General features: G+C 50.8%; 1 protein-coding gene across 1 annotated transcript in view; it reads left to right on the top strand.

The window, feature by feature from the left end:
- LOC8050868 (ATP-binding cassette sub-family C member 10) overlaps nt 1-12,392 on the top strand; it is a 35,660-nt gene extending 23,268 nt beyond the window's left edge. Inside the window, exons 14-19 of the mRNA XM_029987387.3 lie at nt 2,289-2,458; nt 4,216-4,376; nt 6,207-6,460; nt 9,326-9,572; nt 10,946-11,058; nt 11,268-12,392. Coding sequence (XP_029843247.3) covers nt 2,289-2,458; nt 4,216-4,376; nt 6,207-6,460; nt 9,326-9,572; nt 10,946-11,058; nt 11,268-11,478 — 1,156 coding nt within the window. The 3' untranslated portion in view covers nt 11,479-12,392. The remainder of the gene's footprint in view (nt 1-2,288; nt 2,459-4,215; nt 4,377-6,206; nt 6,461-9,325; nt 9,573-10,945; nt 11,059-11,267) is intronic.
- The last annotated feature ends 1,918 nt before the right edge of the window (nt 12,393-14,310 follow it).

The raw sequence follows: 14,310 nt of genomic DNA, 5'->3' as shown, positions 1-14,310 counted from the left end.
CGATTAAACATTTTGTTTTCTTGATGCGGGCTGTTCCACGAAGCTAAACAGACCAAACCATGTGTGCCAAGTTAGTAGGGCTGACTATATTCTCCGTTTTAGAACTTCAGTGTTGTTTGCACACATTTAGATTTTTTTCCGTTTACCCCTTTGCAATTGTACTTGTCCAATATTCCCCCTCCCCACTGGTGGATGGGGTCCCCCATACCTTCTGCCAATCCAAAGAGGGTCCTAAAACATAAGCGACCGGCTTAGAACCACCATGTTAGTTGTTGTTGTTGTAGTTGGCATAGTAGGGTGTGTGTCGTCGAGGTTGCCAAACCCCCAAAAAAGATTGTCTGCCACCCGCGGGAAATGAACCTAGGTCTGGCCACATGTGAAGCGGAGGCGTTGCCACAGAGCTATGCCACAGCGTATAATAACCTGCTATATACAACGGCACTTTGTTATCGCCTATAGCAAAGTGCCGTTGTAGCACTGTCATCGCCAAGAGCTTGTGTCAAGAGATGCACTTTCACGTGCTCCAGAACAAAAAAACAACAAAAGTGTTAGGAAAAAAATGGTCAGATGTCTGGTTCCAAAAGTGGTTCACGCACCCCCGGTCTGCGAGTGCGACGCCGTGGCCGTGTCGTGGACTAACACGGGACCGCTCAATTTTAGGGGCGAAGCTCTTTAGGGTGTAGCCTTGTCCGTCGGTCTGTCCGTCCGGCGTCCGTGCTCACCTATAAAGAAAAAATGTTTGCGCAGTCGACAGGATTTGAACCTGTGTGGGGAGACCCCAGTGGATTTCTAGTCCATCGCCTTAAAGGGCAACTCCGCTTGATTTCAGAAATTTTGAGATAGTGGGTGATATAAACGTGAAAAGTACTTCAAAACAACCCTAGACCGTTTGTCTCATTAAAAGCAAAATATTTTTCGTGCGATCTTGTTATTTACCACAATCGCAAACCGAAACTGAAACTTCGGCACAGCCGGGCAACATTGTACTCTCAACGTCAGTTGCATACACACCCACGTGGAATACAAGGGGTCACGTGATCTTCTAGCGGCAACCCAAGAAAGACGCGGATGCGAGGGGAAGGGCGAGGAGGGAGGATGGAGGGCGGGCCTAGCCGCGGCGGCGAACAGGCAACGCAAGCAGCAACGAAGCAGGCTATGTAGGCGGCAACCCAGGCGGCTAGTCTGTTGGCACCGGTTGGCACGCATGTCAGCGAAACTCATCCCGTACAATTCTCTCTTCCTCTTTTTGTTTCTCTTGTTCTCATTCATTTTTTTTTTTGGTCTGTCTCGCCCACTGATCTCTATTGTAGTAGGCTCGCCTCTTTGCTTATTCAAAGTCAAACGTGGAGCGCGTCCGTAGCGCCGCCCGGTAAGCTCTCCCTGGAAAAGAAAATACCAAGAAAAAAACTGCGTATGCAACAGACGTCAGCCACAACGGAAATACAAAGTTGGCTGCGCCGCACGTCGCCCGCTAAATTAGCGGATTTTGGTGACTTCGCGCGTCTCAGTTTTTGTCGGCCGGTTTAGTGATCTTTTAGGCGGTATTACGTTATAATATTTGACATTCGGTCTCTCTAGATGACACTAAAGAGAGTCGCAGTGTTTGCTAACAACCGAGAATGAAGCGGAGTTTCCCTTTAACCACTCGGCCACGACTGCGGGAGGAGTAGGGGGCTCTGAGATGTGGTAGTAACTCAAGAGCTGGGGTTTCTGTCATGGATGAAACGTTGCATGTAGCCACTCAACGTCTATACAGGAGAGGGCACTGCAGTCAAGTGTGTATACAATCTTGTTAAACTTTGCATGCATTGTCTCAACGTTTATAGACAAGAGGGCGCTGCGGTCAATGCTCAAATGCATATATAACCACGTTCCATACCACACATTCCCTTTCTGACATGGACCGTTGACCTAAGCGGTGGAGATGCGTTCCCACGGCTTCTAGCGGATCCAAGCTGATCCACTAGAAGAACCACTGGTTCTGCATTTCACCGACCATAAAGCTGTAATAATGAAATCGAAACGCAACCCGGAACTCAGCACTACCTATGAGCAATAAAAAAATATCAGCACCATCAGGACTACCTATGAACAATAAAATCAGTATCATCAGCACCACCAGAGCTTCGCCCCAATCAACATCATTCACCACGTGGAGATGCGGTCATTTTTATTTACGTCTCTTTCGACATTCCCTTCAAGCTCAGTTGTGCTCTCACTTCGTTGCCCCGTGCTGTTTGGCTACAAGGGCGAGAGGGGAGGCCTTTTCTGACTGACGGGGCATGCAGGTTCTGCCAGGAGAACTTACACAAGGTGGCCCTGAACCAGCAGGCGGTGTTTGCAGCCCTGGCGGCCAGCCAGTGGCTCAACCTACGCCTGCAGCTCCTCGGGGTGCTGCTCACCTCCTGCGTGGCCCTCCTGGCCGTCGTTCAGCACCAGGTGCGGGGGGTCAGCGCCGGTGAGACCCCCGATCCCCCGGGGACCGACTCCCCCTCCCCCCGAAAGATTTGAAACACACTGCCTCTAAGGCCAACTCTGAAGGCTCGTTTCACACACTTTCCACTGCCTACGACTGCCTACCTTCAAGACCTCTTAATATGACAAGAGTTCACACTGGCGCCACCTATCGTGTAGCCGTGGTACACTTGGCATTTCCGTATATTTCCTATTAATTTTGCGCGTCGTTCTTTCTTTCTTGGCTTGAAAAACTTGACAATACTATAGGCAACCATTTCTCATGGGGGTACGCACATTTGATCTTACAGATACTGCAAAACCTTCACTCTAGAGAAATGCAGTTCCAGGGTCACCTCATAGAGGGTGCCAGCGTTTTTTCCAGTGCAAGAGGCTATAAGAACTTGGTCGTAAGCAGACGGAAGTATGTAAGCGGACCTTTAGCTCGCTCCTGCCCGCACCTGCGATATAGCCTCGACGGAGCGCGTGGCATGGAGCGTGCAGTCGCCAAGCATGCCCTCCGCAGACATTTGGCAACTACTCTCAAGGCGGGGACTTTCCTCTGCGTGAGCTCGCTGCACTACACATACTATGAAGGCTCTTGCTTGGGGGATTTTGCGTACCACGAATGCGGAGCGGAAGTGACGACGGCGAACGCAGCAATGCGAAGCGGGAGGAACAATGGATGCGGCTACAAAAATGAGAGTGCCCGGAACAGCCGCAACAGGAAGTCAGTTGGCATTAAGGCTGGTTCACACAGCCCCGTTTTCTTATGTTACGTTATAGAAGCTTACGCACAAGTCACCGGGACGTGTATGCTTCATATTAAGCGTGGCTACCAGTACAAGGAGATAGCCTGGCAGGCGACATTCGAGACACGATTGGTTCGGTGACTTGTACATGACATAGAAAAATGCAAGAAAACAGTGCTCTATTTTCTTGCGTTCTTCCTGGCGCTGTAATTACGCGGCGGCGGCGGACCGGAAGTTTCGTCACCAGTTCACGGACGATCCGTTGAGTGCGGTGTGTAACATGTGCGACGGGCTGTGGTTTCGGGCAGACCTGGCGTTCCGAATGCTATGCGCTTAGAACACGTTTAGAACATGCCCGAGGGATGATAGATTTCTTAAAGCGATAGCCTTGCTTATGAAGCCTGTATGAACTTCGCTTGCTCGTGTTGGTCGCGCCGCAGCGAGACCGTAGAAGAGTGTGTCGGCAATGGAGTGCAGCTGTTGGTCCGACGTCGTAGCATGTGCGACCAATGGCATAGCAAAGCGAGGGGGAAGTGAGGAAAATGAAGAAAATAAACCCTGGAGAAGGGGAACAAGAGGGACAAGGGACAACACTAGTGAGCATTGTTTTAACAGTCTCCTCCCTCATGCGTAGGAAGAGAGGTTGCATATTAGGCTAGGATACACGTATTAGTTGCGAAATCTAGTGTAGTCACTGGCAGAGTGAGAACGTCAGAACGTGTGCCTGGCCTAACCACTCCAGCAAGCGCTTGAGGTGCACGAGACATTGGAGCGTTTTCAAAGGTGGGAGTTTGTGCCGGAGGCGGAGCGACCGAAGCTATTTCTTGCCGCTCTCACCTCGCCACCGACTGTAGTAGCAAAATCAAGCGGGTGCAGAGGCACGTCACAGTGCTGCTCGTTGCCACGAGGTTCGGCCACAACTTGTTGAGCCAGGGAACGGACGAAGCCGGCCAGAAGTTGAGACCCACGCATTTACGTCGTCGCCAACGGGTCCTTCCTCCTCCCGCAGGTTTTGTGGGGCTGGCCCTGTCGTACGCTTTGTCGGTGACCTCCCTGCTGGGCAGCCTGGTGACCTCATTCACGGACACTGAGAAGGAGTTGGTGAGCGTCGAGAGGGCCGGCCAGTACCTCAGGGACCTGGAGGAGGAGCCCCTGGAGGGCACGCTGCTGGTGGGTGGCCACCCCGTCCTGTTCGCCGTCCGCCGCCTACCGTCGTCGGCATAGATCTTTCCCCAAGTTCCGTCTTTACTCGGTCTCGCCATAACTTGGCAGACTGTGAAGGCCGTCTGCCAAGTTAGCCGATCGGCACTTCAGAGGGAGTTGCACGACTATACCAGGGGATCGGTGGCCGAGTGCGTTGGTGCTCTGCAGCTCAGAGCACATGGAGCGAAGGCTCATGCTGCTGCAGGTGTTTGGGTTCAATCCCCACCCCCGCCCGCCTCGCTCTGGAGGAGCATCGTACCGGCGTGCGGTCGTGTATCACTACCGCGTGATGCACGTTAAAGACCCCAGGCTAGCAATGGTACTGCACTGTCTAATTAAATTTTAGAGCGCAGCTCTTAGGCAGCCGTTTCCGCGTATAGCGGCATTGCCGTCGGCGTAGCCGCCCCTCTAAATTTAGCGGGAAATTGAATTGGTGTTGAGGTCACGTGACGTCAATTTTCCTGCCGAATCTAGCGGAGAAACTGACTTTGTTCATGGATGACGTGACGCAAAGTCATGTGACGTCATTTTCCTCGCTAAAATTAGCGGGGAAGCTGAATTGGTGTTGAGGTCACGTGGCATCAATTTTCCTGCTAAATTTAGCGGGGAAACTGTGGGAGGAGGGGAGGATACAGAGGAGGATGGGAGTGTATGCAGGAGGAGGAGGGGAGGGTACAGAGGAGGGAGGAGGAGGAGAGGAAGATGGGGAAAGGCACAGGAGGAACAGACGAGGATGGGGAAAGGCACAGGAGGAACAGACGAGGAGAGGGTATGGAAGAAAAGGGGGGGCATACCCTCCCCTCCTCTTCCTCAAGAGCTTTTGCAGAGATTTTCAAACATCTCATTTCTTCATTTACAGCATAAACGGGCATTGCCATAACATGCACATTTTGCTGCCATTCTTTAAAGGCAGACCAGTCTTGCTCTGTCTCAACACAAGCGTCTAATTTGTTTTGTGACGATATTCCGTTTTACGAATTGCGCGTAGTGCCGTCGAAGCCATGGGCGGGAGCGAAGGAAGCCGTTGTTGTATGAATTTTGAGTGATGGGCTAATCTTCTAGGGGGACAAAAGCCACGTGTGGGACATGGTCTTGAGGTGCCGACGTTCACGCCAAACATCCAAAGTTGCGATCAAGATGCGTAAAAAGTCACTCTTATTTTGGGTTATACTTATTGTTCAGTGAGAAATGTATGTCGATTGTAGATGCGAGCCACGCTCGACGGCTTTCCTGCTGTACGCCGGGCTGGTGAGACATTGGGGGGTGGCGGTGGTGGAAAGAACGGCCGGAACAACGCCCTAGCAGCAGTGGTGGCGGCCGCACAGCAAAAATGTTAGCGAATGGAGCAGCTTTACCATCTGCTGCATTGCGTGCATTCAAGAGCCTTTGCTCAGCCGTTCCACCACCAAGACTAGATGCTCCGAGTCCCAAATCTGTGAGCGCTCGCTATTTGACAGGGGATGAAGCTATTAGTTTTCCTACCTCCAGCGCTAGCTTTCTGCCTTCGATAGCTCTTCAATGGCTCACGAGCCTCAAGCGTGCACGTGCAGCGATCGCACGGTGAAAAGCGACGAGCTCGTGGTGGGGGCCAGGCATTCAGGATGCCTCGCCGTTTTCATCTTGCCAGCACCATTGTTCATTGATCACTATTGTCGTTCAAGTATGGTGTCTGCGTCATACCGACAGTAGCTTTCTGGTGGCTGGGGAAGGAAGGAAGCTTTTGATTTAATGTCTCTATGTTGGCCAATGTAGAGCTCCTCTATTGAATTGTGGCAAAAAGCTTCGTCCCATTCGCAGCCTCCGTTCGGCTGGCCCTTCTGTGGGGTGCTGGAGTTCAGCAAGGTGACTCTACGCTACCGGGAGGGCCACCCGGCCGCCCTGAGGGACGTCTCCTTCGAGGCCCCCATGGGGGCCAAGGTGGGGGTGGTGGGCCGCACGGGGGCCGGCAAGTCCAGCCTGCTCCAGGCCCTCTTCCGCCTGGTGCCCGTCGAGAGCGGCCACATCTTCATCGACGGCGTGGACGTCACCAAAGTCGGACCCCGGGAGGTCAGGTGAGGCTCTCCATCCGAACGGTGCCTCCAGCTCGTCTCCGACTGAAGTGTGTGTCACTCCCTCAAGAGTGCACGTCTCTCAGTTTCCACTTGATGACGCGAGATGGATGCAGTGGATGCCTTTTCTGCCATAGGTGGCACTCCAGTCAGACAGTCGGCAGAAACCGACGCGTGCACGAGACGGGACGCTGCTACGATAGCGACCGTTGTGTCTGCTCGCCTTTTAATGCGAAAGCATTATTACAACGAAGCTGTTTATGGCTAGGATTTTTGGTGTGCAGCGATTAAAAACTCTACGCTTGCACCGCCGCACGCGCACGCCTTCCCCGTATAAAAGATTTGATTAAGTAAATAACCAAAATAAAGTGTTGACGAACGCGCATGCAAGATGCCATTTGTTTTAGGCTTTTGCTTTAGAGCAGTTACTGCTGCAGGTGCCGGAACGTGCAGTGCATGGAACACCATTCACTGCATTCTTTTTGATGCTTGGGTAATTTAGCAATAGGTCTATTCAGTAGATCAGTTATCAAGAGGCACCATTTTCAAGATCAGTAGACTCTCAGTTAGATAATAAAGGTTTCTCGAAGATTTGCCGCTGTGCGACCCCCGTCGGTCATGTCTACGCTCGCAGCGCCCTCTTTTTGTTGTCGTTCCAAGCGCTTGTATTTCTAGTTGACTTCCACTCTCCCGGGGTGGCGGTCCCGTGGCGCATGTCTAGTTTCCTTCGGCTCCTCGAGGCAGCTAGGTCTGTGTCGTGTGCCAAACAGCTTTGCTGATCGTCTACCTTCACAGAGTGAAATGGCTCATGATTTTAAGCTTCTACTCATGATTTTCAGCCATGTATATTCTGGCCCCCTAATGCGCCATACGTACGCACTCCTTCACATTCGCTCCCTCTTCGAAGAACCTGATGACCTTGATGTTGTCCTAGCGGTCGTTCTTGAGATCACCCTAGAGGTTCTCCTAGGCGACGTCGTTGACGTCCTGGACGTCGTCCTTGAGGTTGTTCTAGATGTCTCTGACGTCAGTCTAGACAATGTCAAGGATGAAGTTTAGAATGACATCTAGGACGACTTCAAGGATAACCTCTAGGGTGATCTCAACGACAAGGAATTAACATTGTCGTAGAGGACGACAAAAATTTAGCGGAGTTTCCCCGCTAAATTTAGTGGAAAAATTTGTCACGACCCATGCATTGATTCGGCTTCCCCGCTAAATTCGGTGGTGTGCAATTGTAAATGCTATTGTGTTCATAGGGAATCACCCCTGTGATTTCTACAAATTCGCCTCAACCATCGATTTGCTGTCCTGTAATCTTTTTGCCAGCACTCCTACGACCAACCGCCAGGATTTCGACATCTGAGGGCATGCCGGCTCCCCTTGATGTAATTTGTTGTTGGATGGATGGATGCTAACGACTGTACCCTATGTCGGGCGGTAGCTTGCACCGCCTTGCTTAAAAAAAAGAAAAGAAAAAAAAAAACTCCAAAAATACGACTCCTCCCTTTGCTCTTCTAAGCCAGTTTGCTTCCCCTCTGCAATTTTTTTTAACTATCGCCAGGCTGGGGGATCGAGCAAAAAAACTAAAAACATCACCCACTCCTCTTTTCCCCGGCGAGGGAGTCGCCAATTTTTCTCTAGTCAAATCTGCTCGGGATTACCCCAGCACTGGGCTCGCTGGGAGGCGGAATTGAGACTTTGGGCCGGAGCCACGCACGAGGGAGTCCTATTTCTCCTCTGTATGTCATTTTATTCTCCCTAGATCATTTTCACCAGATTCCTAATCTCCTTTTCGATATTAAAATGCACTTATCATCCATTCTTCCATTCTCGTCTGCAAACTCGAGCGCTCCGGCTAAATCCATCGCCCCCGCGGGGAAGGTGGGAGCAAGCCCTGTGCACCTCAACACCACATGTATTGTCTCGTCTTCCCCGCAGCATACGGAACATCACATATTTATTTCCTCATAGTTTGTCCTACATGTCCTAGTCCAGGGGCCCTCAAACTTCTTCATCCTAGGGAACCCCAGCAAGCCTAAAATTTCCCAAGAAACCTTTCCTCCCCCTTTTGTTGCTAACTGATAATACTGGGCAATAAATGCACTTGGATAGTGAACAAGAGTTTATTGCACTGACAGATTAAGACAAAATGGAGGACTACAGCCAAAATAAGAAGGCAGAAGGGTTAAGTTGGGACACAACGTAAAATGTATACTATACATTTTAGTGTGAAAGGGGAGGTTGCTTAGCTTGCGACACCAACTCCACCTGTGGCTTTGTCCGTGGAAGGTTAAACTAGGGGGGAGGGAAGCACTGCATTCTCTCCTCCCACATTTTTCTCTCAGCTTCTCTTACTCCCTTTTTTACAGAGGTAGTGTGCTCTGCCCCAGCACTTGACTGTTGGTATTTTAAGTTTTCAGGTTTGGTTTGTTTAGTGTCCAGAGTTTTCATATCTATGTAGATGCTTATATACTTTCCTCACCCCTTGTGTATTCTACATTCTCTCCAGCTTTTGTTTGAACTTCAACTTGCTGATCGACTTTCTAACCTCTCTAACACTTTGTAACCACTTTTAAATTGCCCACCACCCCTGTAGTGCCTAGATTTGAGAGTTGTTCGAACTGCTTGTCTGGGTCACGTGACTTGCGGCCTGCGTTTGACGTACTACGAGGAGCGAGGGAGTGGCGAAAGCATGGTCGAAACTTTATACTGCTCCTTTGCCCGCCGTCCTCCTGGCCACAGAACAATGCACGCACGTGCACGTCTAAACGGCCTTTCCAGGACGCAACTGCTATTAAATTGCAAGTGCTGTCCACGGTCCGTTCCCTCTCTCACATCTGGGCCATCCCAACGCACCCTCCGCAGGCAGCGGCTGGCAGCCATCCCGCAGGAGCCGTTCATTTTCTCGGGGTCGGTGCGGGACAATGTCGACCCGAGGGGACTGCACTCGGACACCCAGCTCTGGCACGCCCTGGACAAGTGCCAGCTCGGGGGCGCACTGAGGGCACTCGGGGGCGACCTTGGGATGACCCTGGGTCGCCGGGGGTGCCGCCTGAGCGTGGGGCAGCGACAGCTGCTCTGCCTTGCCCGGGCATTGCTCTACAAGACACGGGTATGGGCACCGGCATGGCGACATCCGACTGCACGACGGGCCAGCTCCCATAACGTAATACGTTGCCACTTAGGAACCGGTTTCATTGCACGGGTGGTATAGGGTGCTAGACGCACCAGTAAAAAGTGAGACATTTACAATTCCCTCTAATGCCAAATTAGAGTGCAGCTCTTGAGGAGGAGGGGACGTACAGGAAGGAGGGTATGCCCTCTCCTCCTCCCTCGTGATGTCACTTGTAACCCTTGCGACGTCACTCGTGAAGGTCGTGACCTTCATGATGTCACTAGCGACCCACATAATGTCACTCGTGAAAACATTATGGGAAGTGTCCCATAATGCAATGTGCGGTTACGCCCACGACTACGACGAAGCTCAAGCTGGAAACGGGCGCCTAAGAGCTGCGCTCTAAAAACGAAGCAATGACTGCAATGTGTTGCGGCGGAGTCATCGGGCGTCGGCGTCGCACTCGCGCACCGTGGGGTCTCGACGGCGGAGTTCCGACAAGCGTGCACCTCGCAGTTCTCTCCTCGACGAACGGCGAGACGCATCGGTGTCGCTGCTGGCGCGTCTTCAAACGTCTCGCTGCAAGCGCGTCACACAGCACGCGGCGACACCGAGACACCCGTGTCTGCCTTTTTGCACCATCCTCCCGGTGGCTTCCGAATGCAAACGTGGCTGCCCACGCAAATACGCCACGGCTTCCTTAAGTGTCCTCTTCTAGGTGTCGTTCTAGAAGGCCTCCTAGAAGTCGTTTTTGAAGTCGTCCTAGACGCCGTCCTTGGAGTCGACCTCCAGGAAGTCGTCCTCGACGTAGTCCTAAACTATAATACGTGTAGAAGTATTACTCGAAAACGTTTCTCCCGCGGGACTACCGTAAAATGCCGAGCAAGCACCCACTCAAAATATGGAGAAAATAATAAACAGTGGGGAATGGGCACTTGTTAGGTCATTAATTCGACCTATATGTACTGTGCATATTTTTCCAGATGTTGGGAAATTTGGGGGTGGGCGGATGCTCAGTATTTTACGGTATAATGCTTTGCCTTCCTACATGTAAGCAGTCTTAAGTGTTCTCATGCAATTTTTTTATTATGTAATTGTTAAATTTTTGTTTTACTTTTTACAAGCTATTTTATTCATTTTTTAGTTACTATTCTTATCAAAAGCTAGCCGCTGTCACCGGCACTTGCATTCCAATAAAAACAAAACTTCCTTCCTTGAACAAAGCTGAACGTAGAGGAAAAGCGAAGGAGAGGAACTTCCTCCCCGAGTGTCCAGCTTGGAACTCGGAGCCCCTGGTCTTTTTGCGTTGTTGTCCCTTTGGGTCATTCTCCGAATGGAGCCGTCCTTGACTGTGCTTTATTACCTCGAAGGTCCTCTGCCTGGACGAAGCCACTGCTGCGGTGGATGCAGATACTGACCGTGCCATCCAGCAGACCATCAGGAGCATCTTTGGCAACACCACCATTCTGCTCATCGCTCATAGGTAAGCAAATGAGCATATACCAGATGAGCAACGCAAGCGTTTGGGGGGACACCTAGGCGAGTGGTTCTTAAGAGCCTTGTCAGTAACAGTCGTAGCCCGTATGTTCGTAGCGGGTATAATTGTAGCCGGTATGGTTGTATCCATTGCGTTCATAGCCGGTATACCTGGCAACTGCCCGAAGAATGACGCGTGCCTTCACTCCCATCCAGGGTGCAAACTGTGCTGGACTGCGACCAGGTGTTGGTGATGTCCCATGGAAGGATCGTGGAGTCGGGGAGTCCGGCGGAGCTCCTCAAGCGTCCGGGGGGCCAATTTCTTGCCCTAGTGGAAGCGTCCCGGAGGAACGGAGGGCAGGACCTGATAGCAGCAGCAGACGACGACGAGAGGCTACTCGGACTTTCGGACCAAGAGTCGGACTGACTATGAACTGGACTGCCTCCAAGCTGGACTGGCTCCAAGCTAGACTGGCCAAGGCGGATTTTTCAAGGACTTCTTTTTGAGCCGAACTAGCTCAGACGGTTGAGGACTACTTTTGCTCAGATACGTTGAAGGGACTTGGTGCATCTAGTACCGACAGAGTTCTGCACTCATTAACAAATACACCACACGACATAACTTATTTCTACAACGAGCTCTCTATACTCCGTTCACCCTTAAGCCGAGACCGCAGCCATTGCCACACGGTTGTTGCATCTAAGCTTTCTTCAGCAGAACAAGCGATCGCGCTAGAAATGCGCGTCTCAAAAGAGCGCGGAGCTAGCTTGCGCTCTTAGCTTTGGCCGCAGTCTCGGCATAAGGGTGAACAGGGTACAGTGCACTTCTGAAGAAAAAAAAAAAAATTTGGGAGTGTGCGCTACATTGAGTGTAAATATTTATTTAGCGAGGTAAACACCAATGTCTCTGCCATACGAGGTCTATCGACTCCTAATAGATGAAGGCCATGGTGCTGGATTTGTCGAGTCTCCTAGGAGGTACCAGTGCAGGGCATGGATCAGGTACGAGTGCTACCCCGGTGTTCGGCAAACGCTCGTCCTCGCAGAACGAACTCGAGTCCCAGCTAATTGCCGATGCAGCACTCTTGTCCGGTCGGTGCCCCACGCCAACCTCGGCAAGGCGACATCAAAAATTCAACACTACGGTTTTCTTATCTGGGTGGCGTCGGTTCTATTCCCAGTTTCAGCGACTGGGAAAATGCTGTGATATTTACAAGTGCCAGCCGACGTCGTGTTAGCGCTATTTACGTGCCTAGAGGTGCGGACTCTGAACTTGGATGCACGGTTCCAGGGTAGCGTTCGACAGATTTTCCTCTCGCCAGAATAAATTGTTGCGGGACCTCGCTGGTTTGTCATTACTTCCGGGCAGCCAAGTTGGTGCGTGCCGACGTTCCACGCCGAGGCAGCGCAACGGCGGGCTTGTGTGGATGCCGGTTTTTGTAGGTCTCCAGGAAAAGTGATACACCCTAATTATTAAGCATAGAGGCACCGTAAGTGGTAGCCTCAGCTGTCAAGCTAAGATTCCCAAACGCCCAACGTCACCTCCATTCTGTACTCGAAACCTGCTGTGCAACTGCAGTGTGGGCGGCTAGTGGCCTCTTTAGGCCGATCGCTCTAGTCAAGTATGGACTTTGTACGACGCTGTAGAAACGTACCGATTATGGAGCACGGGCGAGAGGCACTCAATTTCGACTGCCATTTTCGTGCTGCATGAGGGCCGGACGTCGCAACGTAGGGCAGCTCTGCGAAAGCCTTTTCCCTTGCGGTAAGCTGCGTTCTGCTGGGCCGGTGCCCGCTACTTGTTTACGCACTAACACTCGGTTATCGGCGTCGTTGAAACACCAAAGCGTTGGAGAGTGGCTCCGCCACCAACAGAAGTCGGTAAGTATGACCGGGAAAGTATCTGGGCCACAGATATCCAAGATTTTTCTCGACTCGTTTCTCTTCAGAGTTCCTGGCTCATCTTAAATCCGAATAAAGACTGTCATGTATAAAACAATAAGCACTAGACGATGCTCTACTGTATCACCGACTACTTTGGCAAACGAAGTCTACCGCGACGTAAAGATCTTGCACCACCTCTGCTCGTAGGACGCGTCGCGAAAGTTCGTCAACATGGCGTCCGGCGAGATTCTAAGCCAAAAGTATGTCTTGTGAAATCGCGAGCCCTGCACATCCGCAGTCGACTGGCAGATGCGGGTAACAATGAATGAAATTTGGAGGATCGGACGCGGATGTCCATGGGTCTGGATCCACATTTTTGTTGAGGCGACCGATAAGCGTCTTATTTTCACCGAAGATCGAACGTTCCATCTCACCAAAGATACTGTCCCTAGAAAAAGGAAAGAATGCAGGGGCATCAATCATCTCGGGAAAGTGTGTTCTCGTTTGGCAGTGATGGAGCGCAAAACATTCGTAGGGCAAAGAAACCGCAAAACGTAAGAGCCACATGAAAGAAGCAGGCTCATTGACAAACATGACAAAAGAGCGTTTTTTTTTTAGTTTTTTTTTTTAGTGACTGCAAGTTGCGAAGTATGCGGCTTGGAGCAAGCGGTTGGGGGTTCATGTTTAAAACTGAAACGAGTAGGTGGTGTTGCCATTATTAAATATTGCGATATTTTCTTAGTGGTGTACTCGCATCTTACCACGTATATACGACTACTTCACTGCAATGATGCCTTTTCTCTCTTATTTTATTGTTTGACCTAAATAAAATAACACAATGTTGTTAGTGTGTCCTTTATTCATTTTTATGTTTAGAAAATACGGTTTCATCTTTGTTAGAGATTTTTTGCGTATGTCGTCTCTTACCTACCTGCAGTCTCCGGGTTGTGTTATGTCTAATATTCAGCGGCTAATTTGCGCCCCAACTTTTTTGTTTATTAACACACATCGGCTTGAAGTGGACGCCACAAAGCAAAAAGTATTAAAAAAAATTCCTTCCTTTCGAGCGCATCTTCTGGGCAGACTGTCACAGACACCCAGGATGACCTCATAAATGCAGTCACCTTTCTAGCGGCGCAAAGTGCCTCTGGAAGGATGATCGCATGTAATATAAATACGAAAGAACATGAAAAGATGACTTCCACAGTATTTCGACTTCGAGTTCTTTGTACAAAGATAAGCCAACAGGTTATAAGAGTTAAAGTGGCGGTGCAACAATGTTCAATTAGAATGTTTTTCACTTTACACGAGCTTACCGGCAGTAGTGGGACTCGCTCCTTTGTTGCGGTGTAATATAGAGGACAAAAGCGAGCGT

This window comes from Ixodes scapularis, unplaced genomic scaffold (assembly GCF_016920785.2).
Source record: "Ixodes scapularis isolate PalLabHiFi unplaced genomic scaffold, ASM1692078v2 PGA_scaffold6__148_contigs__length_123643588, whole genome shotgun sequence".
Taxonomy (NCBI): domain Eukaryota; kingdom Metazoa; phylum Arthropoda; class Arachnida; order Ixodida; family Ixodidae; genus Ixodes; species Ixodes scapularis.
The sequence above is the reverse complement of the archived record's forward strand: the minus strand, read 5'-3'. Positions and strand labels throughout refer to the sequence as shown.